The following is an 18,384-nucleotide window of genomic DNA, read 5'->3' on the forward strand; positions in this document are numbered from 1 at the left end:
CAGGCTACTAGTCCAACACTACTCTAGGTCTGATAAATGACATTTTACGATAAAAGCACTTCCGGATGTAAAACTAAAGCAAGGGATTCATATGTAATTTTATATACTCCCTCCATTCCAATTTATGTAAAACTGTTTGACTGGATGCGGAGTTTAAGAAAAAATAAATTTTTTTGGAATTTATGGTCCTAAACAAATCAAAAAGGGGTCTAACACTCTGTTTGGATCATTGTTACCCATCGTTTTATAATGTATTGTATTGTATTGTACTGTACCGTATTGTATCGTTTTGATGGATACAACGTTTGGATAGATTGTATCGTTTGCTGTTGTTAAACAATATTTTTATTGTTTGGTTAGACTGTATTGTATTGTACTGTACAGCTATATTTACTAAAATACCCTCAATTATTTTAAATACGATGCTTCTTAAGAACTTCTCATAAAAATAATTTATTTATTTGACCTTCCGATCTTCCTCACAGGGAATCATCATTCTTCCATAGTAACGAAAGCACCAAACTGGTTTCGTACAAAAAAAAATTATAGCCCCATCAAAATAGAAAAACGGACCTTCTGTTCCTGTAGTTTGGAATGGTAGAAGCCTAAGTAAATTATATATGTAATTATAATAAGCAAAAAGTTTGCAAAGATTATAGATGAGATAAAAATACAGAAAAAAGAGTGGGAAAACTAACCAAAAAAATAAACGGAAGAAGACGGAGACAAAGTACGTAGTTGGGTGAAGTATAACATAAATAATAGGGTAAAGGGTAAAATTGAAATATAGAATAATTAGTATGGGCGTAATTGGAAAGAGAAATACGGAACAATCCCACCACACCGATTTGGTTATTTCATAAAATGGGGTTTTTCATTGTTTCAGAACAATGAATTTAACAATACAATACAATCAATTTTATACGAACAATCAAAACAAACATTATATCTGAATAACAATACAATACGATGGGTAACAACCATCCAAACAATACCTAAAGGGATCATTCTTTTTTAAATCCCTTGGTTTCAATTTAGGTGAAGACCATTACCGAGGGAGTATATAATAAATATGTTTTTGTTTTACCGACTATGCAACTTTGCATGAGTTGGTGATGGATAAGTATTGCACATTCATTTTATTTTTAACAAACATTGTGATCGCGTTTCGAGTTTAACTTTTCGGTGAAACCCAACGTGAAAACTGTACGAGGCTTTTATCAGGGTTTAAGGTCAGAGTACTTCTCTTCGAGTACTACTATGAGCTTTCTGACAATCTCAAGCAGCTCCTCAATTCTTCAATCTTTTCCACCCAAATTCTGCATCTCCCAATGGAAAAAGAGAACCCCTTCAGCATTTACAGCACGCAATTCCAAGATTTACAGTCCCTTCTCCATCCCATCAAGATTCCAAATTTCAGCTCATTTCGGCCGACGTACCAAACGTCAAAACTATTTGAGGAAAAAGCTCACTCAACGCCAACAACAACAGGTAATTGAAACCCCCATTATTCACTTCCCTAGTTCTGAAAATAATGATGAAAAAACCATGTCAAACTCCATTATTCAAAATCCAAGTAGTGAAAGTTTTCAATTTGGCTCTGAAAGCGGTGATGAAAAAAGCAAGAATCTTGTTTCTGATACTGGGGTGGAGTTAAAAACAAAGGCTTTAGGGGAGTCTGTTTTATGGAATAAATTGGAAAGCTGGGTTGAGCAGTATAAGAAGGATACAGAGTTTTGGGGTATTGGTACTGGTTCTATTTTTACTGTTTTTCAAGATTCTGAGGGTAAGGTCAAAAGGGTGGCTGTAAATGAGGATGAAATTTTGAAAAGAAGCAGAATTGATCCAACATTGTATCGGAACGCTAAGATTGAGGAGCATGAGGATGTTAAAGCAAAAATTTCATTCGCCGAGGTCTTAGCTAGGGAAATGGAAACTGGTAAAAGTTTGCTTCCTAAGAATAGTTCGGTCGCTAAATTTGTAGTTTCAGGAGAAGAGAAGTCCAACACTGTGAGTGGACTCAGCACTTTTACTCTTAATCCTGGTCTATCTAAAAAGTTGCCTAGAGTTGGATTCGTGGTATTTTGTGGTTTCATTTTGATTTGGGCGGTAAAGAAAATGTTTATTACTGGTAATAATGGAGAAGAAGAGTACTCAAGGTTGGAGAAGGAAATGCTGAGGAGGAAGATGATAGCTAGAAAGGAGAGGGAGAAGACTGTGAAAGGTGAGGTGGAAGTTATCCAAGAGCCAGATAACATGTCCCTGGAAAAGCCTCGGCTTGATAAGCTATACGACGGTAGTTTAGCATTACCAGAGCAGTTTCAGAATGAGCAGTTTGAGGATGCCGAATTCTATGATAAGATTCAAGAAATCAGAAAGATGGCGAGGCATGCACGAGAACAGGAAAAAGGAAATTCTCTTCAAGCTGATAATGGAGGAGATTATCCAGCCTCAATCGAACACTCTAATGAAAAGGAAGTTGTTGAACAGAAATTGTTTGAGGATAATGGAGTCCATGCCGGTTCATCTTCACTGTTTAGTCATGAAGTGCAGACCTCTAGCAGAAATTTAGAACCTCCAGATGATATAAAAAGCTCTATGGAAAATGTACATCAGTCAAAACATGATGTAAGCTCAACTGATGGAACTGAAGTAACTGAAAAATCTGTTCTAATGTCTGGCCAATCAAGCAAGCCTAGTGAAATTTCTGTGGCATCAAAATCAAAAATCATTCTGTCAGTTAAGGAAGCTAGGGAGTACCTCTCAAAACTGAAAGCGAAGCAAGAAAGTATCGCTGAAAGTGATCCAGAGGGTGAGAAGGTATCAATACCACTAATAGAAAAGGAGAGTAGTGGTGATGTGAACCAGCTGTCTGCTAATGCAGGAAAAGAATTTGACCCGTTGCCTTTATGGGGAACATCTGATTTTTCTTCTGAAGATTCTAGTTTCAAACGAAAAGAATTTCTTCCAACCAGCAACGGTGCTGTATCTGTACAGAACAAAGCGAAAAGTCATCCAAGTCAAAGTTCTTATGATGATGACAACAACAGATATGAAGAGCTTAAACCACTTGATTCCCCGTCACCTGACCAAGAAGGAACAGTTGGTTATGTGAGCTCACAACTGACTGATGAGATCAAAATCTTTCCATCCAATGACATTCCTGAACATGTTGATAAAGTAGTCGTACATACTGAATTACCTGAAACTTTCTCTGATCAAGACGGTAATGGCAGAACTGCAGAACTGGAACCATCACCAAATAATGGAAGCTGGTTGGAAAAGAATTTCCATGAATTTGAACCGGTCATTAAGAAAATTCAGACAGGGTTTAGGGATAATTACCTAGTGGCAAAGGAGAAATCTGATGAGGAGCTGAATCTGAAAACTCAGATGTTTCATCTTGAGACTAATGAGAATGTCAGCGAGCTTGAGTGGATGAAAGATGAGAGACTTAAAGAAATTGTTTTTAAAGTTAGAGAAAATGAGCTCGCTGGTAGAGATCCATTTTCTCAAATGGATGATGAAGATAAACTTGTCTTCTTCAGTGGCCTTGAGAAGAAAGTTGATCAAGAGAATAAACAACTAATGGATTTGCACAAGTGGCTCCACTCAAACATTGAAAACCTTGATTATGGAGCAGGTATTAAGTTTTTCTTAATGTTTAAAGTTAGTTACTCCCTCGTGGAAATAGGATAAATAAATGCTAAAGTCATTATACCTGGTGAACATTTTGAAAGATACAGCTCGATAATTAAGTTTTATTGTTCATCATATTTGTCCCTTTTCTTATTTCTGAGCCACCTTCAGGCACAAAATTCTGATTTCTTTAGGATTCATTTTGTTTTCCTTCTTGTTTTAGGGTGTCGGGGTTGGGGGTGAGCGGATGGTAGAGAAAAAACACAAAATTATTTTGCAATTTCAAGGTTATGTTGAGCAAGCTACTTTTTTAAAAACCCTCTTTTGCTGTAGATGGCATCAGTTTGTATGACCAACCGGAGAAAATTATACCTCGCTGGAAAGGTCCACCAATGGAAAGAAGTTCTGAGTTCCTAGAGTACTTTGCAGAAGAGAGAAAGGTAGTTGCTGAAAGCATAAAAAACTCAAATCTCATAAAGAAAGAAAGACAAGACTTGCCTCAAGGATTGCAAGAATCTCCATCAAGCAATAAAATTGATTCGACTTCAGCTCCCAGGACCATCATTGAAAGTAGTGATGGTTCCATCAGAGCTGGCAAGAAATCTGGTAAAGAGTACTGGCAGCATACAAAGAAATGGTCCCAGGGGTTCTTGGAGTCCTACAACGCAGAGACAGACCCGGAAATTAAAGCTGTAATGAAGGATGTAGGGAAGGACTTGGATAGATGGATTACGGAAAGAGAAATAAAGGAAGCTGCTGATCTATTGGACAACTTACCCGAGAAGGGAAAGAAGCTTATCAAAGAGAAACTTGACAGGGTCAAAAGAGAAATGGAACTGTTTGGACCCCAGGCAGTAGTGAGCAAATATCGTGAATATGCAGATGAAAGGGAAGAGGACTACCTATGGTGGCTTGATCTACCCTGTATATTGGTAACTATTTTATTTTTCATTTTGTAAACTTTCCAACTTAAAAAAAGAAGTTAATCAATTAAATTAAGAAGAGCATGGCCTCATATGCGAGGCTTCTTCTCTTCCGGGCAGGGTGATCATATGATTAAGACGTGTATGACACCGTTACCTTTTACTGCAGACAGACTGTTTCCTAGTTCCTTTATTAACAGTGACATTCCTGCCAAAATAAACCACTACTACTGCAGTAAGATAGAACCCGTGCAACCTAGAGGTTATTGGTCCACATCTTGTCCAAAGACTTATATCGAGACATTTTCGGAGCTATTTGCTGGAAGGATTCTTTTAGTTTTCCGATGTTAAGGCCCTCTAGCCTTATTATGTATTGTCCAGTTACATCGTGATTTCTCAAACAATATTTGTTTCTGTTTGTAGTGTATTGAATTATACACCGAGGAAGAAGGAGAGATGAAGGTAGGATTCTATTCACTAGAGATGGCCGCTGATCTGGAATTGGATCCCAAGCAGTATCACGTAATTGCTTTTGAGGATGCTGGCGACTGTAAGAACCTTTGCTATATAATACAGGCTCATATGGAAATGCTTGGCAATGGGAATGCCTTTGTTGTTGCACGACCTCCTAAGGTAAATTTTTTTGTTTGTGGTGTAACCACATTTCTTTGATTAACTGGTCCTACGCCTTATTCTGTACATAATGACAGTGCTTTCAAATCTAAAACGGTTTTGATAACATCATTGGTGGAGAAATCTAGTGCATAAGAGGTGTTTTTCTTTTCTTTTTTTTTTTGGGGGGGGGGGGGGTTGTCTCTGGTTAATGTTTTTTCTGTGAGCTCCTATAACTGTCCCAATGCATATTGATAAGCATGTGTATCACATTTTAGGAACATTTATGGATTTGTGTTTTTCTAAAAGCAATCTCCTTTCAAATTGTTAGGATGTTGTGTAGTTGGACAAAAGAAAGTAGGACTTTTTGCTCTCTGGATGAATTTCCTAGAAATCTTTAAATTGTATAAATGTGCTAAATGTTCCTGCCGTCCCAAGCTCGGTATGCCATTAATGCTACTGTGTATTGTTTAAATGCTTAATATGCTAAACTAGATAGACTCCATTTCCGCTCTATTTCTTTATTCTTTTACTTCTCACTCTGTAAAAACTGAAATAGCTGATGACTTGTTCCTGTTCTCTGCTTTCCTTTTGCTTCTCTTAGCCTGTTATGTTGTAGATCAGAATACCGTTATCAAGAATTGAACATTGTTGAGGAAATTATTTGTTGTTACATTATTGACTACGGTGCAGGATGCTTTTCGGGAGGCCAAAGCAAATGGTTTTAATGTGACGGTTATCAAGAAAGGGCAGCTGCAGCTCAATGTGGACCAGACATTGGAAGAGGTGGAGGAAGCTATCACGGATATTGGAAGTAAGATATACCATGACAAAATCATGCGTGAACGCTCTTTGGATGTATCTACAGTAATGAAGGGTCTATTTGGTACTGGAAAACCTATGAAGAAGAGGTACACTGCAACCATACGCCTGTCCCCAAATTTTATTACTGGCACATCTTTTCTGGTGAACAATATGATGCCCTAGATTAGAATTCTTATTTTGATTTTACTTTTCATATTTTTCAGGAGGAGGTCACGGAGGAAGCTAAAGAAGCCCACTTCTAAATAGCTGTTATGTTGGTGTTTTCAGGTATTAAATTTTGTAGGTAGTGTTGGTGATAGATTATTGTGAACTTATGATACTTTATTACAGTACATGAAATTTTGTGCAATAAATTTCAAAATTTAAAGATGGCTCTTGTACCTGCCAAAGAGTCCAGGTGAATTTTAATTATCGGCACTGCTTAACTTGCTTCCAAGGAGCCAAAATCAACCCTCACCATAGACATAGTAAAAACATACAAGCAGACAGATTAAACATAGCATCCCCATCTTTTATGAGATACACTCATCTTAGGATTGTAATAGAAGATGAGAACATCAATAAGGCCTTTGTTTGATATGCGTTGATTTCTATGTTGATTTCTATATTTGAATTGATCGGGAAAAAAATTTGATAGTGTTCCTTGACTTTGTTTATCTACCTCTCAGTTTCCTTTTAAAAATAAAATTACCCTTCATTTTCCTGTGTCCTCCTTTGGGAACAAAATCAACTTGTCTTTTCCTTCTAGTTATAGTTGCGGTTATGTCCCTCTGATTTTGAAATCACAGGGATCTACCAGCACTGTAAGCTTCATTGAGATAAGCTAGAGAAAAAAAGAGTGTGTTGGTTTACTCTAGGGCTGTCTAAGGAGAGGGTACGGGGACATTAAGGGTTAAGGGGAGGGTAAGGGTAAGGGGAGGGTTCCTTAAGGGTACTTTTCTTAACGGTATTTAAGGGTAAGGGTTAAGGGTATTTTTGGGTACCCTACCAGTACCCACTTAAGGGTGAGGTACCGGTACTTTAGGGGTATTTTAAATTAAATTTTTTTTTTTAATTTAAAAACAAACAAGCTTTAATGGATGAAAAAAATTTATTACTTTATTTCAATACTTATAAAAATAAAATTACATATTTTTCTCAATATACGGAGATTTTCAATAATTTCTATTGGTTATTCGCTTGAATTTGATAGCACTTGTTCTTCTGCGTCCCTCTTCTCTCCCGTAGATACTATTTCATTACAGGCATCGTTGTCTTCTTGAATTATTTCTGGAAGGCCAAAGTTTCTTCTCTTCAAATATTTCAGCAAGTCTTCATCGCAAACATTATTTCTAATAGTTGTTCTAAGAAAACTTGGAAAAACAGGATTATATGTTTCTTGTATGTAACTCCTAAACCCGAACTGGTTAGGATTTGTTTCAAAACGAGGATCCCCCTCCTAGCATTATCCTTAGTAGATCTATTACACACTTTTTTTACCAGTTTAGGAGCCATTTTTATAATAAATGATTAAAATTAAAACAAATAGCTACACAAGTATAGCAAAAATAAATGCGAAAATTTATTTGAGTTGTAATGATTGTACAAAACCCAACGATCCGATGTTAATTGCAATTAGAGATATGAGAGTATTTTAACAAAATTAGGGGTTAGGGGGATGTTGGGGGCTAGGGAGGCAAAGATAACCATTTTTGGCCGTTGGCTAACGGTATAAAACCGGCTAGATTTTTTAAAAAAAAAATAATACTGTTGGGTACGGGTACCAGTACGGTACCTTATGGGTGCTTCCTGTACCGGTACTAAGGGTACAAAACCGGGTACCTACCATTACCCTTACCCTCACCCTCCGCCTCAAATCCCCCACCCCTACCCAACCACGGAGCGGTACGGTCCGGTACCTGTACCGGTAAGACCATACCATTAGACAACCTAGTGTTGTGAAGAGCGTGAAGCGAGGAAAATGACAAGCCCCTTTTCGCTTAAAGCGAGAAGCGAAGCGCTCGCTTTTTTGAAGTGAAGCAGAATTTTAAAAAAAATATTAAAATAAATACTGCATAGACAACACATGTAACTGTAAGCAAATGTTCAATACTTCAATGTAAAAACTAAAGAGTAGCATCAATTAAAGCACAAAATGAGCATCCTATTCTTCTACAAGATTGTCAAATCTTCTTTTGGTGCCATTAAAAGAACAACTACATAACATATAAGAAAGGCAATAAGAACTAAGTATAAAGGATATGAAAATAAGAAGAATGGCAGTATAAGTATAACTGAAACGAAAAAATTGGGCAGCAATTCAAACAAAAAAACAGTGCAAGAAAATGAAGAAGAAGAAGAGGAGAAGAATGAGAAAGAAGAACTGAAGGGGAAAAAAATAATTCGCCAGCATTTCGCTGCTATTTGGACGCTGAAACAGTGAAAGAAAAAAGAAAAAGGAGGAGGAGGAGGAGGAGGAAGAAGAAATCACATACCTGGACCAAACTTCATGATCTTGAAGTTGAAAAGTGTAGAAAACTTGAACCCTAAGTCGCCTCTTTCTTTCTCTGTTGCTACTGGTCCATGATCTTTTAAAAAAAGAACAGCTTTTTTAATTAAATACGCTGACAGCCCTGTAATACAGAGAAGCGCTCGCTTCTTACACATCGCTTCGCATTGTCGCTTCTCGCTTTTTAATGGGAAGCGAGCGCTTTTTAAAACCTACTACGCTTCAGCTAACAGAAGTGTTCGATGGCTCGCCTCGCTTCGCTTCTCGCTTTAAGCGAGGAAGCGCTCGCTGTCACAACACTGGACAGCCCTAAGTAACACTCATGAAAACAATGAAAAGTTGTATGTGAGTTGAAAACTATATTACCATATCGGATTCTTCTTGTACAACCCGCGTGATATTTTCTAGTAATTTTTTCGAAAGATTTTGGAATCAATGATTGGAAAACTGATCCCGCGATTTTTCTGTTTTTGAAGGAGGAACTTAAAGGCAGACTGGCAGAGGCAGCCCCTGTTAATTGATTCTTCATAACTGAGGAAATGTTATGTACTTTGAGAAATTAAAAGGAGAGCTCTATATCGGTTTCTGTTTTTTCCTCTAATTGGACGCTTTTCTTATGTTCCCTGAGGTTGAGCCTGTTTTTTAGTCAAATGGGAGATCGTGATGGCATATTTTTAGCTGCTGAATGATTCCTCAACCTATGACAGGGCTGGCTATTATGGAACTCAGTTGCCTAGTTTCTATTAGTCAACAATGTTATGTCATGGACCTAGAGTCTTTCTAACACCATGTACTGCATGTGGCGGGGCGTTCACAGTTAGCTGAGATGGTATTGTTCTTTGAATTTTAATGGACATTTGAAATCTGGGCCTGAAGCAACGAGTTGACTAAGGTGACTCTTGTTCATTATCATTTGTTTCTTTCCCCGGTAAAGGTGCTCAAAGATGAGTTCCATGGTATATATTCAGTTGCTGCAATTATCCTAGAATGAATAATTAGGAATCCTTCCACAGCTGAAAGACTGCATGGAAATTTTTTGTATTTATGATGGTTTAGTGACTTCCCTCTGTGCATCTCTAGACACCTCCCTGATGTGGATGGCTGTGTAATTATATCAAAACTGTTAAAGCTCTTCTGTGAAAATCACATTATTAAAAGTAGAAAGTTTATTGTGATTTAGAGGTCTGTGTTGACTTGATTTGCAAATTGATTCTTTACATGCTGCCTTTGACAATTTTTCTGGAGTTAGTATCCTCTGTATCTTTGTATTCTCCGTTTCTGAGGTCCAAAGTTAAGAAAAGTCAGTTTGAGCTTGAAACAGGCGATCATTCATTTAGAGAGATACCCTGCAATATGAAATTGAGAAGCTGTCTTCTTGTTGTTCTTGTTGTTAACATGGGATACCCTTATCATTTGATTTCCAAGAATCATACATTGAAGTGAAAATCTTGTGGATTTTGTAAATATGCAAAAATGTGAATAATAGGACCTTTATGTGACAGGAAATCTTTTTTCTTTTATATACTAGAGGGAATCCATCTTTGAAATTTTTCATCTTTGTTGTTTTAATACCTTTCAGCGTTATAATAGAAGACGTTGCAACAGCAAGAACTGAATTTACTGCCGAATAGAATCTTAGTTGACATGAAAAGAAACCATGTTATATTAGAGAAAATTCCATAAATAAGACCTCCATAACTGCATCTTAGTTTTCTTACCATAATCTGCATTCCAAATTTGTAGTAATGTATAGAAATAGAATCGCTTTATGTGAGGATTTAAAAGCCAAATAACTCAGCTACAGCTTATAGCTCAACTCTACTTACATCCATTTACCATTCATACTAACAACTTGCTGACTTGCTTAAACTGTAAATTAGCGCAAATGAGCAAGTTGGTCAAAAGTGCAAATCACCATTTTGGTATAAAATTTTGAGAAAATTGGAACTATGCAGAAAGAAGACTAATACAACTCTAACACAAGAATGACAAATCTGGAAGTGGCCAAAAGGACCATTTTAACAATTCATAAAACATCTTGCAGTCTGACAAACTTAGTAAATCGTCATATACATACATAAGCCAAAGCACAAAAAACAATCTTCATCAATTTTTGCACTTGCATTCGCCTAATTTCTAATACAAATACATCTGCAATTTGCCTTTTAACAATCCCTTGATGAGAAGCTGAAAATGTAATTAATTAACAGCAAGAAAATCATGCATCAACAACGGACGCCTAAAACAGAGCCACTGCTGACTTGAATCACCACTTTACACTTCACTCCACTATCCACCCTATGTGTAAACACCTTCAACACCCTCACTCTCCCCACTAACTTCATCCTCGTTTCCACCTCCATTGTGGGTCCCCTTCCAACCCCACCTCCGCCGTTCGCCGCCGCCGTCGAAACCACCCCGCCGGAAACATCAGCTCTCAAAGTTGCCGGAAGAGGGTAAGACTGAACATCAAACTTCGCCGACATATGCTGCGTCCGACCACCGTCGATCTTACCGGCTGGAATAAATACAACACCCACCGGCTCGCCGGAGTAACTGAGCTGAAGCGAGCTGTCGTAGTGAGTGAACTCATCGCGATTTGGGTTCGTAACGGAGACGTACTGGAAGAAAGTGAAGTTAACGCTGCCGTTAGTAACGGAGAAGGTGGGGAATTGAACGGCGTCGACGGCGATTTTGGGAGTTTTGGGTTTGAAAAGGAAGAAGTAGACGACAATAATGCCTACAATGAGTAAGATCAAGAAGAAAGTGGCAACACAACATGAAGCCAAATTAGTGCGGCCTCTACTACTGGGTTTAGATCTGTAAGGATCAAACATTGCTAAAGATTAACGCTTTTGAACAGCCCCCACTTGGGCAAATTTAGTGGCAAGAATGTGAAATAGGAAAAGGGGAGAGATATGTCAATAAAGTGCTGGGGTATCATATCATTAGCACTAAAGAAAAAGGAAAAAAACAAGAGAGACAAAGGCAAATAGAGAAAAGAGAGAAATTAGGAGTTTATCACTGACTGCTTGGTTAAATGGTCTGGATCTGCTACAGTGATTTGTCTTCTTCTGTCAATATTAAGGAAAGTGCTAGTTAACCCTTTTTCCTTTTCTTTCTCGTGAAGGAACAAATGTTGAAAAAAATTTGTAAGCAGCAAAAATTCATACAAGGGAAAAAAGCCTATATTTGCTCCTAAACTATAATTTTTGTTTAATTTGTCCTTTTGTTAGAATTTAACAAAAATAGTTTGGTTACTATTTGTATCATATTTGTCCTTTTTCTCCAACTGAGCAGACAAAATCCTCCTAAGCATTTCATTTTGGTGTAGTAGGCAACACAGATGACCCGTATATGAGTTAAAAAACACGTTTGATCTAATAGTTACATTAAATCTGATATTTAGTCTTTCTTAGTTTAATTACAGATTTGTTGTCAGCTAGTAAAGGATTGAAATGGTTTTCGGAAAGAACAAACTGAAGTCAATTGATTGATATTAAGATGATTCTCAATCAGTGAATTGTGATTTCGTAGGGGATTGGAGGTTTAACAATTACTTAAAAGAGTTTTGAGTGAGAAATAAGGTTTGCATAATTACGTTTGAAGTGAACTCGGCATCAAGTTAGGGTCTAATAAAAATGAAATGATGTCCCACTTCATACCAAACCCATCCTTTCAAAAGGTGGAAAGGTGCGGCAATGTATTAGCCTCTAGTATTGAATAATTATTTAATTGGATCTACTAGCAAACATTCACCTTGAATCTATTCAAGTCGAAAGAGCTCTGAAAAAAATAGTGTACAGCTTTGTACAATAAAACAGATCTGTTGAGATCTTAGCTTTGTTCATTACTTGAGTTATGTACCACCCAAAAGGGCTAAAACTAGCAACAATGTCAACAGCCTTGGCTCCTGCAAACATATTTAATAAGTATACAAGAACGAAACTATTATGAGGAAAAGGATATTGTGTCTTCGACTTAATCCAGCATAAAAAAAGATGAACAAACTTTACAGTAGTTTGAGAATTGACACCGAGATAAAGAACTTGGTCACAACCTAGCTAGGTCATTTCCAGTTAACTGCGAAAACAAATTGAAAGCAATGAAATCAGGATATTCTCTTGAAGTTGATGCATGCAGACAATAGATGTCCGCAGACTCTCCTATGTACACCTATATACCAATTCTTCAGTGAAATATCAATAGGAAATCTCATCAAGGCGTTGATCCATTATATGTGAGATGGTCTCAAGGAATGCATCTTCACTTGAGCCAGGAAGCACAGAGTCCAGTGCTTCTTGAACAATCTCCTCAATCACAGATTCCTTGTTCAAGGTCTCGCGGCACATGATGTTCCCTATGGTAAATGGCGTGAGGCCCCTCTCTGCACCTTTCTTCAAAAGCATAGTAGAGATGCGGAGTGTGCGGGCACTTTCCAAAGGCATGTCCCACCCGTAAAACTTCAACAAGGCAATGTCTTCTTCCGCATCAAGTGATTTTATGTACTCAATGGTTTCGGAGCTAAAAGGCTGACGAGCTTGTGGCCAATACAGCCAGTCAAAAGTGACATCTTCAAACTGAAATAGCATATAGATAAACCAACTGATCAGAACCAAACGACACAAATTTTCCCGAAGTCTAATTGATTTCCATCGATTGTCAATCCTGAATTAAAGAGAGAGCGAGAGAAAATATAACAAGCAGCCTAACAAGCATTCACAACTCTCAAATTTCACAGAAGTTTTTGCTACTTGTATCAAGGCAGAAAGCAATGACATTTTCTATTAATTGTACTCCAGAACTTCTTCTAGAAGAGCACACTACTTGGACTTCAAACGCGTTTTATGCCTCATATAGTGCAGATAATAGCAGGCCTCTCAAAGGGGCAGGTAAAAAAAGGTGGTCAGTTTGGTAAAGACCACAGCTTCTCATAGGTGTTATTTTCTTCTTATTTTTGGGGTTCTTTTTTCTCTAGGGGCGAAGCTCAGACATATGTGTTGGAAACGGAGTATATTCCCCGACCTTAAAAGATAAGGTCTCATACTGAGCTGGGAAAATGTTATCATCATTGCAATCGCTCCCTATTTTCTCATAGGTGTTCTAGCCAATAAAAATCATACTGAGACTTGACATGAAAATGATATGCTTTTAATCCTTGGATTTGTGTTTATCATTTCAAAGCTTGTAAGTATGTTGAAATCAGGGGAAACTATTCCATTGGAGATACATTGATTTTGAAGTCAGTCTATACCACCCTCAACCAAAATTTGACCATAATGAATGAAACTAAGACAACATGCCTCCGAATTCATACTCAAAATCATAAAGTCACTTACTGGAGGGATATGTTAGAGCAGAAAACAAAATTGCAAAAGATAATTAACATCACATTGCAACTACTTTAATAACCGAAGAATAATTGCATCCACCAACTGTTCACATCATACACCAAAAGAAAAGGAAAATAAAGGTGAACACTTACACTGTCAGGCAAGCAGTAACCATGATCAATTGGAATGAGGACAATCTGCCCATCTTCGCCTTTGCTCATTAAAATATTCCCTGCATGCCTATCTGCATTCGCCATCCTCATATCAAGCACTGCAATCTTATGCACTTCCCCTACAGGAAAAGCACTGGGACCCATATCCTCACAACTTCCTTTGTTCTCAATGAACTTTTGCAAGGAGCCAATCTTAGGGGTGATACCATCTGGGTGATTGAATCCGCTGTGGAGACACCTCACAAAGAGAGTTGGTGGAACACCAGCAAAGCCCAGTGCCTCACCAGAAAATGAACGCCTACCGCTTTTTGGGTGATCCAAAAGGTAAGCAGCACATTCCCTCAAAGCACCTTCTCCAACTCTTGTTCCTTTCTTCAAGCCCTCGCCATTAACTGATAAAGGCAGCCCTCGCGGGTTATTCACAGCCATAGGCTCCTCATCAATTGGTTTAAACACCGAAACATACTTACTCCCTGCTGCATCAAGCATAAAGTAGGCTCCTCCTGTGCCTTCAGAGGATCTAATAGGATAATGTCCTCTATCTAACCCTTCAAGTGTAGAGCCAATCAAATCACTAATCACCAAAGGCACTTCAATCTTTGGGTTAACAATGATAGGTTCCAAAATACTCGCCCTATCAGGAGGCTCCCTAGGGACCGAAAGCTTATTGTCTAGTATTTCATTCCCACTATTGCTCTCCGTAACCTTGTCATCATTCAGTTGTGGTGCCACAATAGACAGCTCAAAATTCCTCTCCACCGGTCTTGCTCTAATCTTTGCAGATTTTCTCACAAACAAATGAATCACAGCATCATTGTTCTTGCAGATATCATGTATAAGCCTCTGATCTTCAAGTCTTTCACCATTGCAGAGCACTTCTTGCTCATCAATATCTCCTAAAGCACCCTTCTTTTTCTTAGCAATCTGACGCTTCACATATCCGACATCCCTGCTCTTATCCACATTAAAGGTAAACTCTTCACCAGAAGAAGTTTTCACATTGATGACCTGAAGATCTGATAACCTAAGGACCAAATGGAGAACATTTCCATCACCAACTCCATAATCCCGAATGAGGGAATTGCTTCTGGCCAATTCTCGGCCCCCACACACCAATTTTTGATTTTTCACAACAAACCCTTTGCAGGTTTGAATCTGAAGCTTCACAGAGTCAATTGAATCATATTCCAAAACCCTCATTGGTACCATTGACCCTGACATAGCCACGTATATCAAAATTGATTCTTGGCTATGGAAATCCGCAGGAATCATCATAGATTCTTTGCACATAGGACTAATCGCAATCACCCCAGCTGAAGACATCTTTCCACTAATCCAAAATTTTCAAACCCTAAATTCCAAAAAAAATCAAATCAACCTGAAAAGTATAAACCCCTAAAAACAAAAGATAGTTTACCAAGATTTTCACAAACCCATCTTTACATACAATCTGTGTTCCTCTTCACAGATCGAAACTGTACAAATTAAAAAAAAAGAACAAAACCAAATTAAAACTTCCCAAAGCCCTAGAGATTCATAATAGGCCCATATATGAATTTACTTGAAATGGGCCATAGAAAAGCGAGCTAGAAGCTTTGGGAAATCGGAAATTAGGGTTTCAGAAATTGGATTTTGGGGAAAAAAATTAGAAATAAAGTTAAATAGAGAAATTCAAAGGCAGAGAACAACGAGCGGATTCTTATTAACGGAGGAATAAGAACCGAAGAGGAAATGGATGATCGGAAGCTTAGTATATAGATAAGGTGAAAACAGATCAACGATGAGCTTTTTGAATGGTTCCGGCGAATTTTCCGGTGATTGAACGGTGACAAATGGGAGCGTGTTAGGTGGAGAAATTTGGTACCGTTGAAGAAGAAGACTGAAGAAGATATGCGTTGTAGACGTGGGAATTATTATAGTGTAGAGCGTTGAATAACAGCTTTGACGTGGATTTTTGACGGTCTTTCACGGCGTTCACTCGGTTTTGATTTTGAGGAAGAGGAAATGAGAAGAAGCTGTTAACGGCGTCGTTAATTGGGCAACAAGTTGGAAGAAGACACATCATTGATGACACAGATTACAAGAATATTGGTGGAGTAACGTTGTAAAGTGCTGTGTAGGTTGGAGGAAATTGGTTCCTGCAAGACTTTTGTACTTATCATAATCTCATTGGTTCTGATTATTAATGACAGTAATTAATAAATACAGTAGTAGGAGTATTATATATGGATGGTGGAAGGAATTTTACATAATCACTTTATTTATAAAGTATAAGTATTTTTTTATGGAAAATAAACTAAAAATTTGATAAAATAGTAACTAACCTATTATTACGGGGTTTTGACACAGTTACCCACAAAAACAAAACTATTTATCCTTGTCTACCCATTTGTTTTTCTACCCATAAACTAATTACATTTCCTACCCATAGTAGTTTTTGTGGCAAATTTTTTCTTTATTCTCCAATTCTTTTTTATTTCTATGCTTCTTTTCTTTTTTTCTTTTCTCCTTTTTTTTCTCGTTTTCTTCTTATTTTTTTCTTTTTTCCTTTTCTAATTTTATTTAACTTCTTTTTTTTATATTCTTTTTCTCTTCATAATCTAATTTCATTTACTGTTTTCACTATTTTTTATTATTCTTTTTTTTATATTATTACTAAAGAAAAATCAAATTGTGTACCAATTAAATGTAGCTAATACAATCAGAAAATATTAACTAACATATGATACCAGTATAGTATATAGCTATACCAACAGGGTATACAATTGTACGCAAAGAGTTAAAAAAATTAATTCAATTATTAAACTGAAATAATATCACTTGTCAATAAAAATTTCAAAAAATTCTAAAAGGATCTAATTGTAAGAGTATACCGTTACATTACATAGCATAATATATATATTTTTTTTTTTTGCATTTTTAATTTTACCCCTCGCGCTAGGTAAAAGCTTAAAGCAAATTAAAAGGGAAAAGGCAAGTGAATTTACGGATAATAAGTGTACTATTATAGTATATTGTATACTATTACAGCCTAATGTTACAGTATATTGCATATTGTGACAGTATACTATAACAATATATTATATACTATAATAGTATATTGTTGCAGTATAACTATATACTCCTATAGTATATTGTATACTGTAGCGGTATACTGTTAGGTAACTGTGTTCTTCTTCGATTATTACAATATACCGTTGCAGTATATTGTAAATTATAATAGTATACTGTTGCAGTATAGCTATATACTCCTACAGCATATTGTATACCGTACCAGTATACTATTGGGTAGCTGTGTTCTTTTTAGATTTTCAGCTGAAATTTCCTCAATCACCTCAAATCAGCTCCAATGCTATCAAATTTTTCCTCCCGCTAATTCCAGCCGCAACCTGCAAACAGAAAACGTTAGTGAGAACAAAAGAGAAAAGGGAAGAAGGCAAAACCAAAAAACAGAGGGGAACGAACATAAAGTATAAAGAAATAAGGGAAAGGAACATTGAAGCAACTACTGAATTCCAAAAAACCAACAATCTTTTCCAAATTTCAAATAAAATTAGATCCTTAACTACACCATCGAACCCTTTCAACTTGCACTATTAATTAGCTAGACATTTATAAGTTTCACCCAGTATGTCTAAAATATGCCAATTTGAACAACGAAGACTCAATAAATCTCAATACACTCATTCTTCGGCTTCCACGCAACATGCAATACACACAGCAGAAGTCAGACATATGACAACAATGAAAAACAGCAAAATCATTTAAATCAGTTACCCCTTCAACCATCAATGACAAGATCTTAATAATATTTGTTCCCAATTGATGATACAAGCCAATTCTTACGATAAAAGATTCTTTTTTCTCAATCCTAGCAAAAAAATTACCTTGATCATTGCGGGCAGTAAAAATAATAATTCCAGTTTCATCACCCACCAAACACTCAGCAAGACGATTTTTCTATACAATTGGCTTTTTACTAATAACCTTTACAGTTATATTAACCCCAAAATTCGATGGTCGAAGCTGATTCACTTTTTAGATCCCACTTGCTGCTTCTGCTCTGCCATTTTTTTCAACTCTTTTTTCCTGAATACCTATTTAATTTCAAGAAAAGAAATTCAGAAATTTTAATTAAAAAAAATAAATACAGCGAATCCTGACATAAAGATTGTATTTTTTTCATGTTTTTGCACAAATTTAGTTGTTTTGACAAAAAAAAAAAAAAGAGAACAGACCTGAAGATCGACTTCGTCGGAGAATGATACGAGATTTGTCAGATTTTTCATGCTTTTGCACAAACTTTTTCATATTTTTGCACAAATCCTGGCCTATTTTTTCGAAGGCAGATTTTTCAGCCAATGTTTGAATCTCTATTTCACCACTTGAGG

At 36.8% G+C, this 18,384-nt stretch overlaps 3 protein-coding genes across 3 annotated transcripts; 1 reads left to right on the forward strand and 2 right to left on the reverse strand.

The window, feature by feature from the left end:
• LOC109210258 lies at positions 1,096 to 9,672 on the forward strand. The gene is made up of 6 exons (XM_019373689.1): positions 1,096 to 3,643; positions 3,973 to 4,571; positions 4,986 to 5,195; positions 5,868 to 6,085; positions 6,203 to 6,266; positions 8,964 to 9,672. The coding sequence occupies exons 1-5, from the start codon at positions 1,261 to 1,263 to the stop codon at positions 6,243 to 6,245; spliced, it is 3,453 nt and encodes a 1,150-aa protein (XP_019229234.1). The 5' UTR covers positions 1,096 to 1,260; the 3' UTR covers positions 6,246 to 6,266; positions 8,964 to 9,672.
• Positions 10,474 to 11,622, reverse strand: LOC109210342. Its single transcript, XM_019373771.1, has one exon. It carries the CDS (start codon positions 11,322 to 11,324, stop codon positions 10,713 to 10,715), a length of 612 nt encoding a protein of 203 aa, XP_019229316.1. The 5' UTR covers positions 11,325 to 11,622; the 3' UTR covers positions 10,474 to 10,712.
• LOC109210422 (phosphatidylinositol 4-kinase gamma 4-like) lies at positions 12,299 to 15,893 on the reverse strand. Its single transcript, XM_019373865.1, has 2 exons — positions 13,973 to 15,893; positions 12,299 to 13,067 (listed from the first exon to the last, which is right to left on the reverse strand). Exons 1-2 carry the CDS (start codon positions 15,314 to 15,316, stop codon positions 12,690 to 12,692), a joined length of 1,722 nt encoding a protein of 573 aa, XP_019229410.1. The 5' UTR covers positions 15,317 to 15,893; the 3' UTR covers positions 12,299 to 12,689.

This window comes from Nicotiana attenuata, chromosome 1 (genome assembly GCF_001879085.1).
Source record: "Nicotiana attenuata strain UT chromosome 1, NIATTr2, whole genome shotgun sequence".
Classification (NCBI taxonomy): domain Eukaryota; kingdom Viridiplantae; phylum Streptophyta; class Magnoliopsida; order Solanales; family Solanaceae; genus Nicotiana; species Nicotiana attenuata.

What these genes read in the sequence shown, in the direction of transcription:
- LOC109210422 (XM_019373865.1), bottom strand. Translation starts at nt 15,316, where the DNA reads ATGTCTTCAGCTGGGGTGATTGCGATTAGTCCTATGTGCAAAGAATCT. An exon ending in GTTACTGCTTGCCTGACAGT is followed by an intron (nt 13,068 to 13,972) that starts GTAAGTGTTCAC and finishes ATGCTATTTCAG; the next exon opens with TTTGAAGATGTCACTTTTGA.
- LOC109210342 (XM_019373771.1), bottom strand. Translation starts at nt 11,324, where the DNA reads ATGTTTGATCCTTACAGATCTAAACCCAGTAGTAGAGGCCGCACTAAT.
- LOC109210258 (XM_019373689.1), top strand. Translation starts at nt 1,261, where the DNA reads ATGAGCTTTCTGACAATCTCAAGCAGCTCCTCAATTCTTCAATCTTTT. An exon ending in TTGATCTACCCTGTATATTG is followed by an intron (nt 4,572 to 4,985) that starts GTAACTATTTTA and finishes TTCTGTTTGTAG; the next exon opens with TGTATTGAATTATACACCGA. An exon ending in GGAAAACCTATGAAGAAGAG is followed by an intron (nt 6,086 to 6,202) that starts GTACACTGCAAC and finishes CATATTTTTCAG; the next exon opens with GAGGAGGTCACGGAGGAAGC.